The sequence below is a fragment of the Exophiala oligosperma genome (assembly GCF_000835515.1).
Source record: "Exophiala oligosperma strain CBS 72588 unplaced genomic scaffold supercont1.4, whole genome shotgun sequence".
In the NCBI taxonomy this organism is placed as follows: Eukaryota; Fungi; Ascomycota; class Eurotiomycetes; order Chaetothyriales; family Herpotrichiellaceae; genus Exophiala; species Exophiala oligosperma.
Genome location: NW_015622821.1, coordinates 719,944 through 744,490, shown reverse-complemented (window position 1 = coordinate 744,490; position 24,547 = coordinate 719,944). Strand labels below are relative to the sequence as shown.

General features: G+C 50.5%; 8 protein-coding genes across 9 annotated transcripts; 4 read left to right on the top strand and 4 right to left on the bottom strand.

Moving 5' to 3' along the window:
• Positions 1-66: 66 nt before the first annotated feature.
• Positions 67-1,869, bottom strand: PV06_04407 (uncharacterized protein; the record flags this gene model as incomplete). The annotated part of the gene is made up of 6 exons (XM_016405299.1): positions 67-122; positions 251-443; positions 536-659; positions 846-1,364; positions 1,458-1,777; positions 1,851-1,869. 6 exons carry the CDS (start codon positions 1,867-1,869, stop codon positions 74-76), a joined length of 1,224 nt encoding a protein of 407 aa, XP_016263505.1. The 3' UTR covers positions 67-73.
• A 9,630-nt stretch (positions 1,870-11,499) lies between these two features.
• PV06_04406 (uncharacterized protein) lies at positions 11,500-13,403 on the top strand (the record flags this gene model as incomplete). The annotated part of the gene is made up of 5 exons (XM_016405298.1): positions 11,500-11,765; positions 11,828-11,915; positions 12,005-12,628; positions 12,696-12,980; positions 13,086-13,403. 5 exons carry the CDS (start codon positions 11,500-11,502, stop codon positions 13,401-13,403), a joined length of 1,581 nt encoding a protein of 526 aa, XP_016263504.1.
• A 539-nt stretch (positions 13,404-13,942) lies between these two features.
• On the bottom strand, positions 13,943-17,122 carry PV06_04405 (uncharacterized protein; the record flags this gene model as incomplete). Its single annotated transcript, XM_016405297.1, has 11 exons — positions 13,943-14,280; positions 14,362-14,534; positions 14,657-14,757; positions 14,948-15,255; positions 15,332-15,382; positions 15,437-15,721; positions 15,820-15,889; positions 15,980-16,163; positions 16,243-16,388; positions 16,503-16,597; positions 17,047-17,122. The coding sequence occupies 11 exons, from the start codon at positions 17,120-17,122 to the stop codon at positions 13,943-13,945; spliced, it is 1,827 nt and encodes a 608-aa protein (XP_016263503.1).
• A 732-nt stretch (positions 17,123-17,854) lies between these two features.
• On the top strand, positions 17,855-20,150 carry PV06_04403 (the record flags this gene model as incomplete). 2 transcript variants are annotated; one of them, XM_016405294.1, is made up of 6 exons in its annotated part: positions 17,855-18,016; positions 18,072-18,197; positions 18,350-18,803; positions 18,857-19,015; positions 19,070-19,217; positions 19,291-20,150. In XM_016405294.1, the coding sequence occupies 5 exons, from the start codon at positions 17,855-17,857 to the stop codon at positions 19,126-19,128; spliced, it is 960 nt and encodes a 319-aa protein (XP_016263500.1). In that variant the 3' UTR covers positions 19,129-19,217; positions 19,291-20,150. The 2 variants fall into 2 exon arrangements, with proteins under 2 accessions (XP_016263500.1, XP_016263501.1); XM_016405295.1 differs by lacking the exon at positions 19,291-20,150 and having other exon boundaries at positions 19,070-19,246.
• On the bottom strand, positions 19,432-19,791 carry PV06_04404 (uncharacterized protein; the record flags this gene model as incomplete). Its single annotated transcript, XM_016405296.1, has 1 exon — positions 19,432-19,791. The coding sequence occupies one exon, from the start codon at positions 19,789-19,791 to the stop codon at positions 19,432-19,434; it is 360 nt and encodes a 119-aa protein (XP_016263502.1).
• PV06_04402 (uncharacterized protein) lies at positions 20,077-20,404 on the bottom strand (the record flags this gene model as incomplete). The annotated part of the gene is made up of 2 exons (XM_016405293.1): positions 20,077-20,157; positions 20,237-20,404. The coding sequence occupies 2 exons, from the start codon at positions 20,402-20,404 to the stop codon at positions 20,077-20,079; spliced, it is 249 nt and encodes an 82-aa protein (XP_016263499.1).
• Positions 20,405-21,172: 768 nt separating this feature from the next.
• PV06_04401 (uncharacterized protein) lies at positions 21,173-22,327 on the top strand. Its single transcript, XM_016405292.1, has one exon. The coding sequence runs from the start codon at positions 21,340-21,342 to the stop codon at positions 22,207-22,209; it is 870 nt and encodes a 289-aa protein (XP_016263498.1). The 5' UTR covers positions 21,173-21,339; the 3' UTR covers positions 22,210-22,327.
• Positions 22,328-22,613: 286 nt separating this feature from the next.
• Positions 22,614-24,402, top strand: PV06_04400 (uncharacterized protein; the record flags this gene model as incomplete). Its single annotated transcript, XM_016405291.1, has 3 exons — positions 22,614-22,844; positions 22,894-22,974; positions 23,023-24,402. 3 exons carry the CDS (start codon positions 22,614-22,616, stop codon positions 24,400-24,402), a joined length of 1,692 nt encoding a protein of 563 aa, XP_016263497.1.
• Positions 24,403-24,547: the final 145 nt, after the last annotated feature.

Here is a 24,547-nt window from a genome sequence, read left to right as displayed (position 1 = left end):
GGAGCCAGGTAGAGGTACTGGTAATGGTGTTGTCATGGCTTACCACAAACTGATATACAAGTAGTACTATCCTTCAACTCTTTGCGGTAATAAACTCTTTTGTTTCCTCAACTCCCATGTACCTAAACAATGAAAAAAGTTAGCATATCCCTAGAGGTAAGCTAAAGAGTGCGTGTATCCTATGCGTTTCCCAAGTACGCTGAACGCATGTGTAACCTAATACTAGAGAGTTCAGAACATCAAAACTTACACGCTCAATAAAATCTCTGCAAGTTCGTCCACGTCGTCACCTCTACCATTTTGGAGGAAGTGGTTGAACGCGTAATTCGTGATGATGAAATGTGGTTTTTCCTTCCACGCGCGCTCGAATTCGAATGAAGACTTGGCTTCCCACAAATGTCGAGACAAAGTCCATCGGTGGGTATAATCCCAGACTCCACGATCTGTTTTTTTCAAGTGTGTTGTTGGTTAGCCGGTATATGGTCTTGAGAAACAACGATAGAAAAGGGGAGGGGATGGGGGGGGAACGACAAACCGTCATCTTCAGCTTCAGAGGAGTTGGATGATCCGGACCCTAGCCCTTTCATCATCTCGTAGAGTTGTAGAAATGAATGAGCCATTATTATAGTTCTTCGAACGGATTCTGCAAAGATCCATGTCTAGAGACACAAATCCGAATTAGCACAGGTCAGTTCGTTCAGTCAGGCCCAAAAGGTGTCCAAGCCCAAGTCGTTTGCCTGTCCTTTGCCATCATCGCGAAAACAGATTCTTGCTCGCTCAAGTGGATGGCTCGTGCGGGAACATTGTGCTGATTGAAGGGTCCTATATGTGTGGTCCCAACTCACCTCCCATTGCGGAGGATGTTGATTTCTTCTCCCAACACTATTCCTCTCGCTAGTGCCACTGCCGGCGCCGAGATCGCGCAAGTTCTCACGAACTTTGCACAAATCATTCAACCACACCTCCAAAAGTCGAATGTCACGCTCTCCTTGAGCTCTCAGGGTGACGTCCCCATCGAGTAGGCGGATTATCTGGAACAGAAACAGGGCTTGCGTCCTGGCGAGTTTCTCCACGGGCATCGTTGCGCCGCCGCCGCCGCCGGTCTCCGTGGAGAGAAGGTCCTTCACAGCCCGGTCGATCGCACGCATCACCATGGCAGTGGTCGCCGGAGTACGGTTCGTGTAGAGCACACTCGTAGAGAAGCATGATAGTATGCAAGCCGGGGTATGATCCCTGTAGAGGTAACAATGGAGGAAAGGGGAGGCATTCGTCGTGGCCATGTCAGAGATAAAGTTCTTTACACGGCTTACGATGTAATGTAGTAGTGTACTAGGATCGTAGAGATGCCATGGTTGGATTCCATCCTGTAAAATCAAAGGGTGAGCATACCGAGTCGGGATTGGACAAAAGCAAAAATGGGGAGATGAACGGGTTTGGGTTCAAGGTAAAAGTCATACACAAATGGGAGCCATTCTCTCGTAAGATCTAATTATCTCTTCGTCGACTGGAGTGCCTGCGCGTTCGAGGGCATCGTGCTGCTCCGTTGTTACGAGCCATTGATCCTGGCTTGAAAAAATGCTAATGCCACCAGACATCGAGGCATCGAAAGCGTCCGCCGTGGAGAATGTCCCGTTGTCGAAGCAAGGATTCAGCATGGACTCGGACGTAATGGGACCGAGTCCAAAATCCAGCATCACAGGGTCGAAAGTATCCTCTGATGGCTCGTCGAGATCATGTGTAGTATGACTTTCCAGCGCTGGCCCGTCCGCCAGACCTTCTAGTTGCCGACCAGGCAGGCAAGTTCTACTGTAGATACAGGCGATTTTTCTGTCGGCACAGCGGGAGCATACCGGCGTCCGCCTGTCGCATCTTCTCTTTCCTTGAACGCAGCTGTGCGCTCGATGAGATGTGTTAGCACTTTGCGCGACGTTATTGGCCCGAGAGGCCTCTCAAGTCTGTTCAGTAGAGTTGGAGTGGCCGTACGTACCTGTTACAGTTTTTCTGTCTCTTTTTTCGTGGTCCTTCTGGAGTCGTGAGAATTTCCATTGGACTACAGTATCAACGAGAATATCATAAAGGCGTACAAAGATTCGTGAAATCCTACAGGCAAATATTGTGATATTTGATAACAATAGTAATAATAAAGTAGTGGTCAATATATCTCCGTAACTCCGCAGATTTCAATGCCAAGATATGGTTTAACTGCTATTAGAAATGCCCCTGGCGTTGGCAGCATCGTCGAAAGCGGATTCTGCATCACGCAGGAAAAGCACCTAAATCTGTGGAAAGAGTAGGGCCCTTATATTCACGGCTTGGTGATTTTAACTCAGATATTACAGGTAGCGTAAGGGTATGGCTATGTAGAATCTGTACAGAATTCGACATGGTGCGCGGCGGCGGAAAGTACGTCTCCAAGACCCTTCGTCTTCACCCGAGCCTCTCACGCCACCAGATGATGCGGGCAGTGAATCAAATACAGACCCACTAGTCGACGGTGAGGACGACCAGTCTCCGCCTAAGACTAGCCCCCGCTGACTAACCTAGAAGGACAGAAACACCGAGGATAAGGAAGAAGAGTAGAAGTCTGGTATGCTTCTTAACACCCTAAGCCTAAAGAAAGAACTGGACTAGATTGTTATGTAAAATTATCCTACTTTGACTAGTGTTACCGGAGAGTAGAGTATACCATGGTATCAAAGGGCAAGGCATTCAGCCACGACATATCGTCCGGGTCTTTATACAGGTTCAGCCCCTGAAAATCTTCGGGATACCCAACAAGGTCGACTGGGTCAGCACCGTATATAGCTGGATTGATATAATCGGACTGCACAATTACCTGTGTCGTTCGAGCACCCTCGGAGCTACTCAAGTGATTGTGATTTTGACTGTCACCCCTGGGCTCAGCGGTGGCTGAACCCGCAACTTGAGCGGGCTCGTCATCGTCAGCGCGGTCATTGACGATACTATCGCCGTCTTGAAACCCTGATGGAATGCATGCATGGGTATTTTGACGGTGTTGGGAGTATCTAGACGGCACCTCTTCATACAACAAGTCCAATGTTGCTAGTAACTTTGGGATTGACGTGCTGAATGGCCGATAGCCCTCAAGGAGGGACATGGCGCACTGCCATGACCCGCGGATCGAGTCATCCGTGATTTCCAGCAACAGTGATGGTCGAAGCCGGGCGGCAATCAGAACCGTGGCGGCGCTGTAGACGAAGAGAACGTTGTACCACCACGCCGCCAGGGGACTCGTCATGGTCGAAGTCCCCGGGGGGCAATGCCGAGCCACAAAATCAATGGTCTCTTGAGCCACCTTCACACACACGATGGAGCACTGGTGTGCGATTCGATGGGAGAGATGGATGCCAAAGGACGCGAGGGTGTCAGAGCCGATCACATTCGAAGCCACGAACGCAGATAGGATTGGCCGTAGCGAGAGGAGACGGATATGTAAGAACCTGATGTTCTGGTGTTAGCTGGGCCAAACTCTACATCTCGTTTTGTTCAGCTAGGAGGATTACCGTTGCCGCAAGATCACTGCTTGACGATGCAAGATTCCGCTGAGAGCAGACTCCGCACCACTCCCATTACCGACCTGGTCGGATATCGAATATCGTCTGAGATGCGCCGGTAGTTGCCGCTCCCACCCCATGAGTTTTCTGTCCACGTCCAGGATTGAAAGAGCGGCATCGGGGAGGGGAGATGACCCCGGGGCCAGCTGCTCACCTTGATGGCGACTGATGTTGTCCTTGCGCGATTGCGGCAAGTAGAACTCAGCCAGGATAATTTGCAGGATGTCATATAGCTTGAGGGAATGGATAAAGAAATCTACCATCGAAGGGACAGGCTGGTCGACGTCCGAAGCCTCACCGGACCGGGAGGAGCCATGGCGGATGGCTTCGTCGTCAAGGCCGAGGGGCAAAGGTACGGCGGTCGCCACGGATCGATCAATCATGGTCGGTCTTCCATAAGTCATGGCAACCACCCGATCCATGAAAACACAACCGTGCCAGATCCGCCGCAACAGCTGCTGTTGTCTCGACGACGAGAGTTGGTGACTGGTTTCGGGAAGGTGTAATCCCAGGCTCTGCGCGATGCGGATGGCAAAGCTCACAAACATCCAGCACTGGTGGGGGTCGTTGGTGCTTTGAAAGTACTGTGCCAGGAGTAAACATGTCTGGACGGTTCGGACGGACCCGGTACTCCACAGATCCAGCAGTCTCCTCACCTCCTGCAGGAACCGGTCGGAGGTGGTGTGTCGTGCAGACGGAGAGATGGTGGGATCGAGTTGCGATGATAAGGCAAAGACGGTGTTGATTACGCACAAGAAGAGCGACTCGTCGTATTTGACACTGTCGCCGGTCCACAACTTGGTATAGTCGGCGATGGTCTCGGCCTTGTCCAGATAGGGATACAGCGGATGAACAATGCTCCAATGCAGGTCGAGCAGCGCATCAGCTCGTTTTCGAGCAGGCAAATAGTAATCCAAAACTGGTGGCGCGCTTCGCGCCTGCCCAGTCTCATGGAACACCATCGGCCCTGTTTCGTTTACGGATGACACGGTCGCAGAGTGGTCGGGGTGTATCCTCGAGTCCACGGCACGTCGGACCTGAGAAATGAAATTCCCGGCGCTGGAAGTACCAAAAAACCCGGTCCTGTAGCTGTTTCCGATCGTGGAGCCGGTCATGCCATTGGTCGAACTATCGTCACCCGGTCGACTTGCTTGACTGGCGTGAGTCGGAGCCGAGCGTGGGCCGGTTTCGGACTTTTTTGGCTGTCCGTCCGGCGATGGCAACGTCGCTGCGGCGGATCTCGACGTTGATGTCGATGTTGATGCCGATACCCCGTTCGCAGTATGGCCATCTCCGTCGCTGTGCCTGTCCCTATCAAATTCGGTCAACTCTCCAATCCGTCTTTCCAAGCCAAGCACATAGTCTCGTGCGGCCTGTCCCTTGCTCCGTGACATGCCATGGACCCAGCTGCATTGTGTAGGGTCTTTGCGACTTCTCCTTGAGCATGGGCCACAGACTATCGTTTCGTGAGCGGGTAAGCAACAAGAACTTGAAGAACACAACTTTGGAGCATCAGAGAAGGAGACCTCCTGTTCATGGCTGGTCCAAGATAAGCTTCACAACATATCACACACATGCAGCATTCCGGGTGACCAACGACCAGCTGAACTCCAGGATCCGATCATGAAATGGGAACCACCTCGGGCTCGGTCTTATCTTACCTGGTAGTATACCGTCACATTTCACCTGTGGTGCAGTCAGTCACGGTCTGGTCCTCGGGGTGCAGTCAACGACAGAGGCATTATGGACAGGTTCTCGGAAGTAGCAGGTCCAGAGGCATGTGAACTTGGTGATTTGACAAGAACAGCAGCATCTCCAAGAGCTTCTCTCTCCTCCTCTTCCTGAGTTGAGTCAAGATGGTGCTGGGTGAAGACCCACCTTTCTAGTCCGGCATGGATCACATGCGACCGGGATTTTGTGCCTCTTGTTTCGTGGGGCTTGCGAAGGATCAACTCCTGTTCCCGGACTCGGGCGGGCTCCGAATGTCACAGTTGAGAACGTATATGAAGGCCGATCCACCGTGGTCGACTGCATTATGCACTTGCGGATAGAAGAAGGATTCGAAATGGCGAAGCAGACAGGGCAGCTAGTTTCATGAACAGTGCACTTCCAAACCCGAAAGGCTCCTAAATGCGGGGGTATCAATACCGACAATCCCCCGGAATTCCCGGCAATCCTGAGGCGTTCCAAGAGGCGGCCCTGGGCCGCTTGTGACCTTCTATTACCCTTTATCTCCTCGGAAGTCTCTCTTCTCGGACGGCCATGATTCGGACCGTGTCAACGGGAGACTAAGAGCAATAGCGGGACTCTTCTCCCCCGGGAAAAGAGTGACGAGCTCAGTGCTAGTACTCGTAGTACCGGACAAGCTGGTTGTACATGACAAGGGATGTTCAGATGATTTCCTTGCGTGCCAGATCGTATCCCTTTGAGACAGGGCTCATTTTGACTCCAAAGCACCTTTTTGAGATACAAGGATACGAATAAACAAGCTTCAAAAGAGAGAGCATACTTGACCAAGGCCATTCGCACTTATTCAGTCAGTACTAGTATCGCGCCTCGATCACCAGTTCAGCAGAACTGAAGAGGAAATTTCTATCTTTTCATAACAAGACACCAGTTTTAGAGTGCAATTCGAGTCCTGCCACCATGTCTCAAACATGTAATCGTTGAACTAGCACAAACTTCGGTGAGGGCCTCCCAAGATCACAATTCAACTGAAGGCTATCTCAGCAGTCTTCAAGCACACGTCCAGCCACTGTGGACAGTCATGCACAAGTTGGTGCCGTTTAGTCCAAATCCTGCTGCTACATTCGTGTTGTATAATTGACGAAACACGCAAGGTTCTCTGGATGCTGGCAACGGATCTCCGCCGAAGAAGCCGAACGACGAGTGCTGATGCTGGTCAACCAGTCCTTGAGGACTGAGGACACCCTGCACGACCGGCACCATTTATGCAGGCCTCCAGCTCGTCTTGCCCCAAGAAACCGTCCCGGTTCACAGATACGTCGCGTCCGCCATGGCTCGACGGCCTCGACCTGCCCCTCTTTACCTCCCTGCGAAACATCTTTGCGGAGAAATACTCGGAATCATGGGTTCCCAGTATCCCTGTCAAGACTAGCAAGATGAAGAGTTCCCTGGGAACATGCGCAGGAAAAGCCTGACGCCAACGATGCTGAGAGCGGAGACAACACCGGGTCACATGCAATGCTACCAATATCGCACCGTTGATGGGGAGCGCCTTTCAAAGACAATTTCGGCTCAGACAGAGCGTGTGCAGGTCTGGACGTCCTCCATAGTGATTCTAGAATAATCAGTTAGTTTGTCCGTGATACCACGGATATGCTCTTCACATTGATATTGCTAGCGTCGTTTGCTTGTTTGCCTGAAGATCTTGATCATAGTACATAGTAATTGGTTAGAAGCTGCAAACCCAGTAGATCAACTCTCGATGTATTGTACCCACTATATAGTAAATACGTGTTGGTCCAAGGGGCGTCCTAGATAACCATCAGCCCCGTCAAGTTCCCGAGACAAGAATGAGGTTTTGGAATCGACAAGTCGACACTGGCGGACGATGTTCACAGAGTACTTGTATCCAGATCAAGATAAGATCTCCATGAATGTCAATGTAGGGGCGGACGAGAAAAGAAACAGGGAAGATAAGAGAGCAATCGACCCTTTTTCCATTTCTATACGTCCTGAAACTTGTTGCCGACGGGTCCAGGGAGATAAATGTCATATTTCTCGAGTTGCAGGAAGAATTCTTTCTGTACCACGGGGTCAACGGCCTGCTCGACACAAGACGCCTGCGACGGATATTTTCATATAAATATGTAATGGTCTCCAAGAGTTCAAGAAGGGCATCACTTCGTGCTCTTCGCCAGAATCAATGGTCCTTGGGCCAACTCTGAGAACATTGGACAGACATCACGATCTGGTCTGGTTCCAGTTCAAAATCTGAACCTACAAACGACGTCGAAAGCATACATGTGGATCCAAGGATTAGACGTCAATTGGGTTATTCTCTTTGCACTTGTCGGTCTATCGGTCGTAGACGACCTCAACATTAACTACTATACGAGGCTCAAAGTCGTATCTGGTCCCTTGAGCAAAACAAAACGGCGAGAAACAAGTTTTCTCCGCTGAGCGTGCCATTAATAGTCACTGTTTTCTAACCAGTCAGTCAGTCAGTTAGCCAGAAGCTCGGCTACTCAGGTCCAAGGCCTCCTGATGAATGTACGTGAACATAAATAGATTGTCTTCGCTATGTTGTCTTTTGGCATGCTGATTTCTTTTATTTTCAAGTCAGTACTAGAAAGACACAAGTTTTCTTGTCATTGTCGAGATAGCCGATGGAAGGGACTTGCCCAGCATTTCCACAATGTCCAATTTTGTCTCTTTCTCGTCTGTCAAAACATCACATCCGACGTAGAACGGCCAAGGCCGATACAGGCATCAGACTGAATTCCTCAGTTTGGCTTCCGATGACCACTGGCAAGATTAATGGAAGCTGATTGTTTCTGCTCATTACATGCAAGTGTCAACGGTCAGATGCTTCAGAAGCAGCCAATCGTGCTCGGAGGTCATCTGGTGAGTGCGTCTCGTGTTCGGACGTGGTCTTCCGAGAAATCGGAAATCTGGAGAGCTTCAGAAAAAGCGACATTTGGAATCATGAAAAGGCTAATTCTTGTACGAGTACATCGATATTTGAAATCCTGAAAAGGTTAATGCTTCGACGATTTCGTTTGTCCTTTTAATCAATTTGGAAAGGGCCTGAGCACAGAGCAGAAGATGAACTCATCCAGGGTAAAACCTTCTAGCCTTTGATTTGGAATTTGAGTCCAGAATCCCGAGCGAGTTGACCGACCGAGAAGCAGGTAGACAACGATGCTCCAGGGTCATGAAAGTGAGACTATCTATTCGAGGTGCGTGTTATACCCCTGGTGTTGCAGCTTTCCACCAAGTCAACCAAGATTGGTTGTAGATTTTTATAATTTCGACCAGGGGTTCAGCTCTAGTGCTCGAGACAACCACAAGCGCAGGAATAGCCTGAGCCTGAGCCTGAGCCGATTCTACATTCGTGATCGCCCACACCTTGATCGCAGCACTCTATGAGGATCTTAACAAATTCCGCGAAATATGCAGATGGAGACGTTCGCCCCTGATTGGGCAACATCATGTCAATATCACAATTTGTCAACTGGATCGGCGAGATCTTAAGCTTGGGTGCAAATAGTCCAACGCAGCTCACTAGGTGTTTTGGTGTGGAAGGGTAAGCCAACCCAAACCTGCTAACTAGGGTATAGCTTTGGAATAGAAGACCTGCTCGGAAAATGCTTGGGTGGAGAAAACCTCCTGTTACCTTGCATTAGTCGACAAACAGACCAACCCAGAAAAGGTTCAAACTTCTGCTCGGCCACGGATGAATACTACTAGTATGAGTCTCGGCAAACAGGCGATATTCAAGCTCAATTAGAAATCTTTTGATCAGAAAGTACAACACGAAATCGACTTGTAGCTTATCTAGGAGGTTTTGTTTCTTGATCCATCTCCAATCGAAGTTCACACTTCTTCCTTTTGGCTCAGAGACCGGGGAGACATATGAGAACATCGCCTTTTATACTCCTCTGGCAGCTATTAGAAAGTCTTGACTGCACCAGCGACCCATAAAGGACAGTATGTCTCCAGGTAAGATCGACGCAAGCAATTCTCTGGGGGAATTTGGAGCCATATCTGCAGAAAAATACACGGTACCAGCGCATATAGGAGGCAAGGACGTCCTTTTCTCGTCGACTTTTGACGTGGTCAACCCCTCGACAGGCAAAGTCGTACATCAATGCACGAGTGCCACTGTCGAGGATGCTCGTTGCGCCGTGGACGCTGCGTCGGCGGCCTTTCATGGGTGGAGAGACACAACACTGGACACAAGGAGAAACATTCTTCTAAGAGCTGCTGAGATTGCCCAACGTCGGGTGGGAGAGCTCAGTAGATACAATGAAGAAGAAACAGGGGCTACCACGGACTGGGTTACCGGGTTTAACGTTCCTCTGGCTGTTGATATCTTACGTGATGTGGCTGGGCGGTTGACCGGGCTCCAGGGGACCATTGCCCAACTTGCCGAGCCAGGGAGACGCGCTCATGTGCACAAGGAGCCCTACGGCGTGATACTGGCCATCGCTCCGTGGTATGTGCCTGTGAACAACGCCTGCTTCTCATCATCCGTTTCCATCGATGCACATACTGATCGAGAACAACAGGAACGGAACCTACATTCTTGGTTTCCGCTCGGTTGCTTTCGCCATCGCCGCCGGGAATACCACAGTCCTCAAAGGATCTGAACTATCTCCACGCTGTTTTTGGGCCATTGCAGATTGCTTCCGCGAAGCCGGGCTCCCACCAGGGGTTGTCAACTTCATCGCCCATCGACCAGCGGACGCAGCGGCAGTCACCAACGCCTTAATTGACGACCCTCGGGTCAAGAAGATCAATTTTACGGGGAGTACGGCGGTGGGCCGAATTGTCGCCCAAGCCGCTGCCCGGAACCTGAAGCCGGTGTTGTTGGAGCTGGGCGGGAAAGCCCCGGCCATCGTCTGGGAAGATGCCAACTTGAAGCTTGCCGCCGTTGAGTGTGCGAAAGGGGCATTCGTCAACGCTGGCCAGGTCTGTATGTCTACCGAGCGCATCCTCGTCCACAAAAACGTGGCCGACGCTTTCGAGCGGGAATTCCAATCCGCCACCCAACAACTATTTGCCGACGCCGGCGTTCTCGTCAATCAGGCCGCTGTCGTCAGGAATAGGAAATTGGTGGAGGATGCCATTGAAAAGGGTGCTCGAATTCTTTACGGCGATATCCATTCCTCCTCGACGTCGGGAGCCTCCATGCGCCCAGTGGCTGTTGCCGGGGTCACGCAGGCGATGAATCTCTATCGACAAGAATCATTCGGCCCGACAGTCTCTCTCATCGTCGTCGAGAGTGAAGAAGAGGCACTTGACATCGCCAATGATACAGAGTACGGGTTAAGCTCCGCCGTCTTCACACAAGACCTCCGCAGAGGGCTGAGATTTGCCAGTGAGATTGAAGCTGGAGCGTGCCACATTAATGCAATGACGGTGCATGACGAGACTGCCTTGCCCCACGGAGGCATGAAGAGCAGCGGGTTTGGCCGATTTGGCTCTACAGGACTAGACGAATGGGTCAGGACTAGGACTGTCACTTATGACATTTAGGATATAGTTCGATTCCAATGTCCTGCCGAATGTCAGCGGATAGATCCTTCTATGCGATAAGTGTGGCTACATACTAGTGTTCATTTGTTTGCATCGGTAACACCTCCGGCTGGCCCAAAATCTTTCTGGTGAGGGTTACATAGTAACAAGTAGCATGGATATTGGCGGGGGAGAAAGTAAACGTGGACTGTCACTAACATCACGCGTATGGTCAACGTTGGAGGTCTAGAAACCACCGGGCCTGTGGTGGGGACCCCGCTATTCTATGCACCCCGTGTTCGGTTCCTGTTCCGATTCGATCTGACCAACAACTTTTCAAGGTTTCCCCCTGCCTTGACATCAAATTGATCAGCCAGAACTCTTTCGGGGTTCCTCGATTTTTCCTCGTATTCTTCCCGCCTCCGAAGGCTGTTGTTCAAGGGATGACATCTACCCTAGACGGGGCTAACGTACCAGACCCCGGATATTGCTCTAGACTGGCGTAGAATATGCCAATCGAGAATCGACAAGCAGTCTGGCGCGGCAAGCGGCTGCTCAGCTTCCTAGTGGCACCGATAAGTGAGAGTGACAGACACATTGGATATATAGATCCTGCTTCCCGCAGGACTGGTTTTCATTTCATCCTGCAGATTCTACGTCAGGCGAATCTGTTACTTGTTTCCTCCACATATATTGACTTGGCAGAGCGTCCTCCAAAATGGAAAAAGGCGCAAACAGAGCACCCGTTCAATCTACCAGCAACAACGCGGGTGAGATTCGAGACGTATCAGCAACGGAGAATGTCTTCACCCAAGAAGAAATCGTCAAGAAGCCCCTCGCGATCTCCAGTGGCCAGGCGGATGCTTTTGTCGACACCCTGAACCTTCCTCTTGACCCGATTGTCGAGCGCTCGTTTAGGAGGAAATGTGATCTCTATATCGTGCCTCTGTTGACGCTGAGTTTCATATTTGCTTTTATCGACAGGTATGATGAAGATCAGACTGAAAAGGCTCGCTTCGGCTGCTCTTTACTAAACCTCATGACAGGGCCAATCTGGGGAATGCCAAAGTGGTCGGCTTAGAAAAGGACCTCAACATGAAGGGATTGGACTTCAATTGGGCTTCTACAGCTTTTGTATGTCTCACTCTCACTCTCTGATTCTCTTGTTCCTCAATATTGCTCTTCTGAATGCTTAATTGGACCATTTCTAACGCCCATTCTAGTACTTCACCTACATTGTGGTCGAAGTGCCGTCCAACATAATCCTGAAGAAAGTGGGGGCTCGGATATGGCTGTCGTGCCTCTGCTTTATCTTTGGACTCATCACCCTGTGTACGACATTCATCCACAGCTACGGGAGCTTAATCACCATGCGTCTGCTCCTAGGTCTCGCCGAAGGGGGTCTTTTCCCTGGATACGCCTTCTACTTGTCGTCCTTCTATCCACGTTACGAGGTCGTCACCCGTATCAGTATTGTGGGGTCATCCGCCTACACATCTGGGTTTATCGGTCCATTTCTGGCGCTGGGTTTCGAGCACTTGCCCGACTTTGGGCCAATTCACACATGGCGACACATCTACCTCTTTGAAGGCATCATCTCCATGGTTCTCGGCACGGTGTCATTTATAATCTTGCCCACCGACATTGAAACTGCATGGTTTCTCAAGCCAGCCGAAAAGCAGGTCGGTCTCGAACGCCTTCGTCGCCAGATGTTAGAAGAGACTGTGCCCGGGGTCCGGATGAAGGACATCAAAGCCGCCACGATGAACATTGGGAACTGGATCGCATCGATATTGTACATGGCCATCAACGTCCCTACGCAAGCATGTATTATCTTCCTTCCATCGGTGCGCCTCTCCTCTCAATCCCCTCATTTCCTCTATCCTTCTGTCCGCAAGGCTGAACTTCATCCAGATAATCAAAGCTATGGGGTACCGTGCGGGTGCCGCGCAGATTATGAGTGGCGCTCCGTTCCTCCTGGCCGCCATCGTGGTCATCTTTCAGGGGTGGCTATCCGACAGGATCAAGCGCCGTGGACTCGTCATGCTGTGCTTTGTACCTTTCATGGTGCTCTGCTTCATGCTCCTCCTGATCTTTACCCTCTCAGGTCCGGCTCTCCTCAAGATATCTGGTTTGCGATACATGGCCTTGTTTCTCGGCGTAGGTTTCGGCTCCACGGGGGTTCCTCTAACTCTAGCGGTGAGTAAATCTCATCTCCTTTTCTTGTTCTTCACATGTGCCTCGCCTGTACCCCCACAGGCAGACTGCATTGACCAAAACGCTGACACATGGACTACTGGGCAGTGGGCGGGCAACAATTCGCCTGTCCCGGCCGTGCGAGCAGTTTCGACGGCTATGGTTGTCGGCGTGGGAGGTCTGGGCAGTTTTATCTCGTCGTGGACATACACCAACGCGCAGGCTCCACTCTTCATTGTCGGTCACTCGATAAATTTGGCCTTCAGTATTGTTGCGGTCTCCGCCACCGCTTCCTATTATCTCTACGCAACTTGGGAAAACAAGCAACGTAACCTGGGACGTCGCGATGATCGCCTGGTCGGCCTCAGCGAGGACGAAGCGAATCAGTTGGGCCATCGTCACCCGCATTTCCGTTACGCTTCGTAATACGAGAGCTGTCGAACGTGGACGAATGATCCATTCAGAAATAGTATGCTAGGCTGGTTGAGGTGGCGACCAAAGAGAAGGATATTACTGTATGGTATTCGTATTCCTAATAGGATATCTACCCGCCACCTTTCCATTTCTATTACCAGGAGTATCTAGTTTTGTAAAGCCGAAACATACGGAAAGGGGTCAAAGTATGTAGCTACACACTCTTAACGATAGCGTACACTCTAGAAACTTGAGATGAAGTTCCAATGCCAATCTATACGTTGAAGGAAAATGGGATATGTATTTGAATATAACTTACCGGCTTAGTTGGGCCTTTGAGCCTCCCTCTAATGCTGCATCAGATTCCAAATAGATAATTGTACATGACAGATCTACTTAGGAGAAGCCTTGCCAGTTGACGAGATAAAGGTTCTTGGTTACAGACAGCCACAAATCCTTCTCATCTTTTGACAATTGTCCGCATCGTTTTTGTTCTCTCCTTGGACTCAACATGGTGTTTCCTCTCTTCCTTCACCTCAATTGTCAACATTCTATTTTCGATTGACTTCACGGCCCACGAAGTGCCGATTCACGCAGGCACATCGGGGAACGTGGGCCACCGGGATGGAATTCTGCGAATGTTCCCCCAAGTCAGCATTGTGGAACGGGGGCGAAATCTGATTGACCACAGCCAATTTCGACAGTGTATAGCAATGAGTAACGCACCTGACTTCCACAAGAGCTGATATTCCCCCTTTCACAACATTAACAGCTTCGCTCAAAACCGTGTCGAGGTTTTTCGGATCCGTGACGGTTCTGCCCCAGGCCTTTCCTGCGGCGGCGGCGATGCCAGGATAATCTGGCGACGGTTCAAAAGAAATATTCAATGCTGAATATGGTGTACCTCTCGGTCAGCACACGTCACAAACTTTCGGGGGAGCCACTGCGATGACAAAGGCGAATACCATACTTTTCTTCGACACCTGCGAGGCCAACCCGGCATTATTGACCAACAGGGCGGACACCTTAGGAGCCTCCCAGCCTCCGTTGTTCAGAACTACCATGAGGAACGGGATGTCGTAGCGTCGGGAAATCCAATAGACGCTGTCCATCTGGGCGAAGAAGAAGGTGCCGTCTCCCAGTCTAAGGAGTAAAGTTAGCGAAGTCCGCACTAGGGCAACATCAAACCAAAGAACAGCTAGAGTAGGGCAGAGTGTTGCCTGGAGAGATCCGGCAAATCTTGACGAAGGTGTGATCGAACGTACACCGCGCAGACAAAAGAGCCTGGTTTAGCAAGCTTGACACCCAGAGCTGCACCACCGCCCCATCCCAGCCCACCAGCGCCGCTGCCATACATAGACCCTGGCTGAAATATTGATATAAGTCAGCATTGAGACGTATAAATTTCACCGAAGAGCAAACGAAATCAAGTAAAGCAACTTGCTCAACGGCACAGGCGACAGGAAAAGGGTAGAGTGCGCTCGCCTTCTCCAAGGCTCGTCACCCACTCTCCCCCGGTGGATCTTTAGTTCATTCCGGACTCCAGAGAAACGCACCTCAACCAAGCCCAAATGGTCGACTAGTCCTGCCGCGTTCGTCACGGCCTCGAGCACGTACGTAGTTTGGGGCGGCACATGATGGCGTAGGCGGGCTGCCAGGAAAGGCATTCGAATGGTGCCGTCGATAGGGGGAGCCTCAAGTTCACGCAGATTTTGCCTCCATGCTCGTGCCTCCCGGGCACGTTCCTCAAAGGCAGCCGCATGATGCTCCTGTCGTAAATTTTGCTGATTGAGGAAATGGATGAGCTGTGTGATGGCGAGCTCACTACTGACCCGATACCGTTTCCCAGCGTTAATGTAGAAGACTGGCACGTCCACTCTGAGTCAGGATTATCCGAACCACTCAAGCAAATATTTATCTTGGAGAGGAAGACTTCTTACGCGGCATTTGCTGTTTGAGAGGATCCACGTCCAGGTGAAATGTTGTCACATCTGGTTGATCAGGGTCAGGAAACGCATGACGATGGAGGGGGAGAGCTGTCGTACCTTTCGCAGGCTTTCCTGCTGTTGGAATCCAAGGCACGTCACAGTCCAGGACGATGATCACGTCAGCCTTGAGAACCTCAGGATGTGTCCTCACAGTGAACCCAACATAGGCGTCATGATCATGACGGATGCACAAGTCAGAGCCAACCGTTTCAACGACTCGAATCGGTAACTGATCGCAAAGTTTGGCTAGAAGCGGAGGGACACGAAGATTACGCCCGGAATATCCGGTAATGATCAAAGGCCGTTTGGCATTAATGAGGGCGTGAGAGATCAATTCCACACCTGCACGCGCCAATGAAACTTCCCGTCAGCTCCTGGAGATCCAGATTTGGCAATCGAGGTCAGAGGCAAAGGCATCTAGTATTGAAAATCTTCCTTACCTGATTCTGGGAGACCAGTCGGTGAAATAGGGCCCATTGAAAGTCCCTGGAGATCGGGAATCTCAATATGCTAGTAAAGTTAGCTTCCTAGTTAGATTTTGTCGTTGCTGCCTTGGAAAAACAGTTTGACCGGAACGAATGAAATTCGATTGCTTCATACCTGCTCGAGAACTTCTCTCCCGGCAACAAGATAGCATGGGCCCTTAGGATCCGAGGTTGAGAATTGCAAAGCTCGAAGAGTGACTTGTTTGATATTTTCGCTGATCCGGATTTCTCCCGAATACCGACAGTATTGTCTTACAATGGCTTGCTGGTCGTGGACGTCCTGGAGCCAATGGATATACCTTAAGAAGTAACACCAGTCAGAATATGGAACCGTAACAAGGTTGGGGGTAAATTTTCGCGAACTTCTGCGATACTTACTCTGTCCGTGATCCCACTTTCTCGCCATCTTGCGTTGAGGGACTCAACCCTGCGAAACAAAGCACCGGAACTCTGGCCACAGAGGCATTATGGATCGACTGGCCGAGAGCCAGCGTACCACAGTCGACATGGACAAGGACGCATTGCTATGCAAGAGCCGATAGTCCGTTAGCCATTAGCAGCTCAGAGATTGACAAGATGAATTCTGCCCTAGATATCGTTGGGGTCGGGAAGAGACAGCAAAAAATCCAGAAACCTACCGGAATCCCCGTGACTTGAGCGTAACCAAGTGCAGCCGACAGGGCCACAAACTCGGAGGGACAAGTGATGATCGTAGGAAACGGTCTCGAAGGGTCTTAATGTCGCATCAGCAGCTTGACTAACGGCAGATTCCAACTTCAACTTGGTTGCCACTGCTTTTCAAGATACAAGTCGAACCCGATATCCTCAAATGGATTACCACTGACCTCTTTTCGCTTCTGCCATCGCCTCGAGAATTGCTGGATGGTCGCTCCCCCTTTTGGAGAGAAGCAATGATTGTCAGAAGTAGAATATTCGTTTGAAACAGGCAAGAACAGGACTCGAGGTATGTGTGCAAATCAGATCCGATCTTACAGATTCGCGAAGCAATACTCCATTCCAGTCTCAACTGCAAAGAAACTTGTCAGTATTATCGCTTAATTCTGGGTACTATCTGTCCAAAATGGCATGTACTCTATGGTATTATGCAGGACGATAGAGAGGTACATTGTCGCTGGAATTTCGGTTTGAAATGAACTTGAAGACCGTGTCAGTACTGCTTACCAAGTGTGTCAAAGAAAGCGCTGGCCGCGATCATAGTGGTAGCACCATTGGCGACTTCAAGATCTGTCGCAGGCATTTTTGCTGTAGAGATGCCGATGGTTTTGCTTTGAGAATAGTAAGTACTGAGTATCCTCACAGTACGTTCACCTAGAAAGAAAGGAGCAAGTACTTACTTCAGAAGACCTATACCACTAGTACTGACTGATAGTATTTGGCTCTATATCCTTAATCTGATCAAGATGTAGTCCTGTATACCGTGTTGTCCAGCGGCACTTAGTGACTACTAGTACCACATGAATCTCCAGGTTGGTACGGATTGCAGCGGTATGCTGGGAAGTGGGTCGAGCAAACTAAGTGTATGATTCCAAATACATACAGATCTTAGACACTGCTATGATGCAAAAAAGGACAAATACGGGGAATCTCGAAGAAATAATGGAGAAGAGCAACTGCAACTAGTAATTAGATTCGATCTCAACGGAGAGTAAGAAGATCCGAGTACATTAGCTTATTACTAGGAGAAGGTCGGATTTCGTTCCGATATTACCCAAAACGGCCTCGGAAACAAGATCCCGATCCGGAGCCGCTGTTAGATGCATGAAATGAATGTTGGGATCAGTACGAAAGCAATAGTAGGTACCGAGTAAGTTGGGAAAGCTAGACGAGCTTTCTGGAGAAATAGTATAGGAACTCCAATCGCGGCGGCGCGGCGGAAGATTCCAAGTCACAGCACGTCCTCAGGCTCTTGATCGAACCCCTCTCAGAGACGGAAGCTGACGAGGGTGAAGGTGAAGGTGCTCGATCCACGATGGACTACTGGATGCTCCCGATCGTGTTGATTCGACTCAGCCGCTGTGCATCAGCCGCCTTGCTGTCGTTGACGAACACCACCTGGGTTAAGTATTTGTCAAACGAAGTCGTCGGCAATGAGTCCGGACCACGGTACGATTTGAGCTCTTTCGTCTTGTTGGTGAGACAGCATTTTAGAAGACTGTATGCAATCGGCGACGCTGACGGAGCAACAGGAGACTCTTGTCCATGAAGAAGTGGTGCACATCAAGAAGAACCCCCATACCCTCCACACATACTGTGATTGGAAGCGTTCATGCATGGCTTGGCGCTTGGCGCTGGTGCGATTCCCGCGGCGGGAGGTGAGCACAGGGCGGCATCGTCCTCCTGCCCAAACGGGGTCCCAACCTCAGGTGCAGTTTCCTCCAAATCTCCAGTGGACAGTGAGACCGCGTCGGACCAATTTCGGGGAAGAGTGCCGAGTTTGGTCAACGACAATGACTTCAAACAATAGACACTGCTGAGCTATTCAATGGGAAGCCTTCCGCCCTTTCTAGTCGCGGAGGTGCGTCTTGCCTTCAGCACGTGCTCGAGACGATATGCGGCAACCAAGCATGCTCGATTTAGCACTTCCCGTCCACTGTATCAGAAGTTCAAGCCCCTGCCGGTCGAGAAGAAGAAGCAGAAGAAGAATGAACGAGTTCCGATCCAGGTAGTCTACGCACGACAGCAAGCACAGCAACAATTGGAGGGAACTCGTACGGCCCTACCACAACAGTCAGAAGCTAGTACCGAACTTGTCGTGCCTCAACAAGAGGACTGGGCGCTTGATGGTGGACGAAAGGTGGAGGTGCCATTGAAGGTGATACCCAAGGCTGAGATCACCCCAAACTTGACTCTGTCGCCCGAGGAACGACTGCATATTGAACAGCTTACACGGAGGCCGCCTGCGCCGGTCGAGCCGAAAGGTACATGCCACATGCTATCACAATACTGGGAGAAGATTAACCGACCTATATAGTGCACAAGAAAAGACTGCGGATCTATAGCGCGGGCAGGGGCAGGATTTACATGATGACGCTCCTACGATATGCATCCATCATCGGCCTGTTATTTCTCACTGTCATTGTTGCCCCTGCCCACTGGGTGAATGGGAGTTCTGCATTGATGGTTGCTGGCCGTACGTTCAACGATCTTTGTTCAAGTGCTCACTGACTGACATGTGGCATCAAAGTATGGCTGGCGGGTGCTTTCCCCTTCGTCTTCATCAGCTGGATATGCAGACCATGGTGACCGAGGTCTTCCACCAGCATACAACACCGCATGCAACAATATGGAAGCAGGACCGAAGACGCAAATGGAATTGGAGCTCAAATCAAAAGGTACCGGAAAGGCTTAAGGAATCATTTTGGGCAAACGCTACAAGAGTCAAGCCTCTTACTAACAGCTTACCAGTTTCGACATGTTCCCATTTTTTAGGCAGAGATTTCAAAAACACCATCCCAGGCAAAGATAATTAGGTGGGTACTGCATGTTGTTGTTGTATCTACGAACGATGATCTCTGGATGCGCTACATCGGTCTTCGATTTAGGTCATCATCCAATGACCGTCTTATCCCTGATCTTTCCAATCTGCCTGATTTTGATTTCGACCATATCTCCGTCCTTGAGCCACGCGGGTGGTTTCGAGAAAGCCGCCACCCCGGACGGAGTCCCCGTCATCACGACGGTGCCCTCTCTCAGCGTCGTTCCGCGACTCAGATGCTCGAGGATCTGCGGTATCGTGGACAGCAGGCCACCCGTGTTGGAGTTTTGACGTTCTTCTCCATTCACCGTCGTTTTCAGGTCGAGACGGGGGTCGGGGATCTCAGACGTCGAGACAATCACCGGGCCGATGGGCCCAAATTGGTCAAAGGACTTTGCATAGCCATGCTGACCGCCGGACCGCTCGGGCATTTGCCAGTATCGCGAGGAAACGTCGTTGCCCACGGTGGACCCGAGTCAATTGTCCTCGACGCTGTTCTCGGCACTACTGCAGTTCCTCACGTCCTTGCCGACGATGAAGGCCAGCTCCCCTTCATGGTCGAGGACTTGGCAGGCGGGGTCAACGTGGACGTGGTCATATGGGCCCGCGAGGGCGCCTACAATCCCCTCTTGATTAGATTTGAGACGGGCAAAATACGGCTGGATGGACAGTTTACCTGGCGGCTTGGTGAAGACGGTCGGAAATGGCGGTACATCTTATTTGGCTTCGGCTATGTGTCCCTTGTAGTTCAACCCGATGCCGTAGAAGATGGGCGTGGAGGCCAGTGGGCACAGAATCTGTTTTGCACAACCGCAATTGTTTCTCAGCGTATACATTTCGAGAAGGCATCTTTTGCCGATCCGGATACCAACATACCTCGCCGACCACGGCTTGTTCGTCCGACGGTTCAAGTTCGCAAGGAAAAGTGCCATTGTAGGTTTTGATCACATCACCGACTGATGCACCCTCAGAAGGTGCCTCTCCATATTTGATCTTCCCTTCAGAGGTCTTGAAGCGTACCAAGCGGCGAAAAGCGGTCTTCATTTTTTTTTGAAGTGAATCCGTTTTGTGTCGTTGATGCTTTACTTCCCATACAGTTATCCAGTCGCGACTTTGCGAGGAGCCAAGCGAGACCCGTTGAATTGAACAATACGGTCAACACATGCTCGCATTGAGTGTGATGCTACTGGGTTGGGCCGGGTCGCCCTTGTACGTGCGTCCTTGGTCCCCCCGGGGGCCGAACCCCCGGAAGGGAATCGGAAACGTTCGGAGCTGCCGGGCACAAATACCTGTCTGCCGATTTGGCAACTCCTTTGGCTGAGTGGAATGGAGGTTGGGCTTGTCCTGAAACCAGCTGCTTAGTGGATTAAACCGAACCCCGGATTCCTCAGCAGGTTTCCATGACTACTGTAACATCTCTATCAAAAAGGGGGTGAATGGTCATAGTCGGGATAAGTCTCAGAAGCGCTGACCGCTGGGTTGGGACTTCGAACCTTCAAATTTTTGTCCATGGGGACAATTCGAGATGGATTTGTGCTACCAAAGCCGAAGAGATACCCCATCCAATCTATACACTACGTCTACAGTATTCATCACAAGAATCCATAGTACTCCATACGAAGGGCCAAGTGTCCGTGGCTAGAAAACTGTACTCGATTGCTAGCGCCAGACTAATGTTAATGCCGCCACTTATTGACGTTCTTAGGACGTTATCAAGACTTCGTGGCCTTGAAAGTCAGCAATTGGCGTTTTGACATTACAATAACAAATTCTCGAAATATTCTTACTTGACTGTATATCTCTCGCCGACGGTCCCAACTAACTTCTCGAAATTTACTGGTTTCGAGAGCGATAATATAATCCAGTCTTATATATGTAGTATCTGTCAATGTTACCTAGGCCTCCTGCTTCCGTAGGCTGGACACAGATTACTTGATCAACAATTTCCTGCTTGATACAGACACCTCCAGAACGACAATATGGGCCTGAGAGCTTTGGTGGTGGGAGGAACAAGTGGCATTGGCTATGGCATGGCTTGTCGCCTCGCCGCTGACACCTTGTCGCCGTCAGTCATCATCAGCGGTCGCACCAAACCCACCACCATGCCGCACAGCAACATGGAATTCCGACCCCTGGACGCTTCGTCCATGCGCCAGATCAAACAATACACCGACACATTCAAGTCGGCGGCGGAGCCGAAACTTGACTTTCTGGTCATGACCCAAGGAATCATGACGACCGCAGGGAGGACAGAGACACCGGATGGAATCGATCGCAAGATGGCCCTGCACTACTATGGGAAACAGCTGCTGATACGCGAACTTCTGCCCGTCCTGAAAAACGATGCCAAGGTCGTCATCGTCTTAGACGGCAAGACAGGCGATCCGAGCAAGTTGGATTGGGAAGACCTGGATCTCAAGAAACACTACTCTCTCGCCAAGGCGGCGAATCATTGCATTGTAATGAACGATGTCATGGTTCAGTATCATGCTGCACAGCAGCAGAAACTTCATGGAAACGATGCTGGGAGGCGGCACTTTGTGCACGCCTATCCTGGTGGTGTTGAAACGGGCCTCTTCAGAGAACTCCCCTGGTATCTGCAGCCCTTGATGAAACTGGCTTTCAAAATTGTTGCAGTGACCCCTGATGTGTGTGCGGAAAGGTTGCTGAGTGGAGTGGCTCGATGTGCGGCAGCCTCGGGAGAGAATAATGAAGGCATATTTTGGAGCAATATTGATAATAGGGGACGGTCAATAGGAAACAAGACAATCTTCAGCGAGGAACAAATGACCAAGGTAGCCAATCACACATGGCACCTTGTCGATGAAGCTATTGGAAAGAGTCCGTAAATCAGCCCAAAGGACAGGCAGCGGTCCTCGAGTCTAGGGGCTGTAGCAGAAGTTGTCGCTCCAACGAGAATTTGATGTGTTGGATGGGAAAAGCTCATAAGCAAGCAGCCATAAACGGTCAGGTTCAATCCATGGTTCATTTCCGCAATCCCCATCTTAGCATTGTCAAGCAGTAAAGATCGTAGGCACAAAGTCCGCAAGTCCGCAAGTCCGCAAATCCGCAAACTGTCAGTCTTTCAACCATGAGGATCATGCCATGGAGCAGCTAGTAGTTTGACGCAGATAAATTGCTCGTTGTACAAATTCGGTGCCCGCATCTGAAGAAATCCTCCATTGTAGCTGATACCTTTCGACATTGCCTTGTACAACATCACTTCAGGATGGTAGCTGAGCCATCATTCGGGATGCCAGCCGCAAGCGAGAAGGTTTCATCTCAGGCGAAACCTCCTTCAATATCAGCCGTGCCAATGTCAGACTCCAGGGCCGCCATTGAATCTGGATATAGTCAGCCAAGCAAGGCTGAGGCAAATGAGAGCTCCGACAGTGGTATGGACAGTCAACCGGAGATGAAGTCAGACGGTTCCACGAAAGGGCTTCCTCTGGTGATAACAGTTTCCGCCCTCGTCTTCGTCATGGTATGAGTTGCCCTGTTTATTCCGTCACTGTATTTTGACCCTCGTTTAGTTCTGCGTCTCGATCGAAATGACGATTGTTTCGACTGCCATTCCACGCATTACCGACGAGTTCAATTCACTTCAAGACATTGTAAGCAAGACGCTCACCTGATGGACATGGGACTTATATGCTTCATAGGGATGGTATGGTTCAGCTTACTTCATGTGCATCGCTGCCTGGCAGCCCACTTGGGGCAAAATTCTGAAATACTTTCCTTTGAATATCGCCTTTGCCATCACCGCCATTGGCTTCAACATTGGATGTGTCATCTGCGCAGTCGCCCAGAATTCTGAAACGCTGATTGCCGGACGGGCTGTCCAAGGGGCTCTTGGTGCCGGCCTCCCGCCTGGAATTTACACAATCATTGCATTTGTCGCGCCTCCCAAGCAGAAAAACATGATGATGGGAGCCCTCGCAGCCGTGTTTGGAATCGCCAGCGTATTGGGACCTATCCTGGGCGGTGTTCTCACAGATCATGCCAGCTGGCGCTGGGTGTTCTGGATAAATTTACCTATCAGTTTGCCGGCAGTCGTTGTCATCCTGGTCTTTTTCAAACCACCGTCTGCGGCGACGCCCCCCCAAGTGACACTCAAGGAAAAGCTTCTCCAAATGGACCTCCCTGGCACATTCGTCATCATGGGGGCGGTTATTTGTTATCTGTTGGCGATGCAAGACGGAGGAGTAGTCAGACCGTGGAATTCTGTTCGAATTATCGGCCTGCTCGTCGGTTTTGGTCTACTGTTGATCTTTTTTGTCGCGATTCAATACCTTTCCGGAGAACGCGCTGTCTTCAGAGGTCGAGAGGTCAAAAACCGCACGTTGATGGTAATGTGCGTGATTGCATTTCATGTTGTCGCTGGCTTCCAACTACTTCTGTACTACCTTCCAATCTATTTCCAATCGACAAGAAGTGTATCGGCAGCCAGATCAGGCACTAACATGCTTCCTATTGTGCTGTCATCATCATTCTTTGCAATTGCATGCGGAGTGATCATGAGTCTCTGGGGCCGATATGTGCCTGTGATACTGATCGGCTCTGTTCCAATGACAGTTGGGGCAGGCTTGCTCTACACGTTGGATGTCAATTCCAGTACGGGAAAATGGGTTGGCTTTCAACTGCTTGTCGGGACAGGTTGTGGACTTGTCCTCCAGGTGCCCGTGATGGTGGCACAAAGCATCGTGGAATCGGCGGATATTTCGACGGTCACAGCCATCATCATGTGGAGTCAGACTATTGGATCTGCTATATGGGTGTCAGCGGGAGAAGCGGGATTTAGCAATAAATTGCTGGAAATGTTACCTGTACGAGCCCCGAACGTCGATCCGGCCCGCGTCCTGGGCCTGGGAGCTTCTCAGATTGCAAAGGTATACCAAGGAGAGCAACTAGCAGGTGTGTTGCAAGCGTACATGGATGGCGTCAAGGTACCATTTACGCTGGTAATAGCATGTTTCTGTGTGGTGGCAGTTGCAGCTCCATTTGCTCGGTGGGAGAGTATCAAGGGTAAGATGGTGATGTGAGAAACGGACTAGACAGTACGGAGCATCGTAGAGGCACTCGTAGGTAGATGATGCAGCGATGGTCGTAAAAGTTATACGAATTGTACAGTTGAAGGATGAACAAGATTGTGTTGACTCCGTAATCGTTGTTTGGCCAATCTCATTC

Bases quoted from the DNA above. Each gene is read 5' to 3' on its own strand.
- PV06_04401 (XM_016405292.1), top strand. From the start codon at position 21,340: ATGGGCCTGAGAGCTTTGGTGGTGGGAGGAACAAGTGGCATTGGCTAT.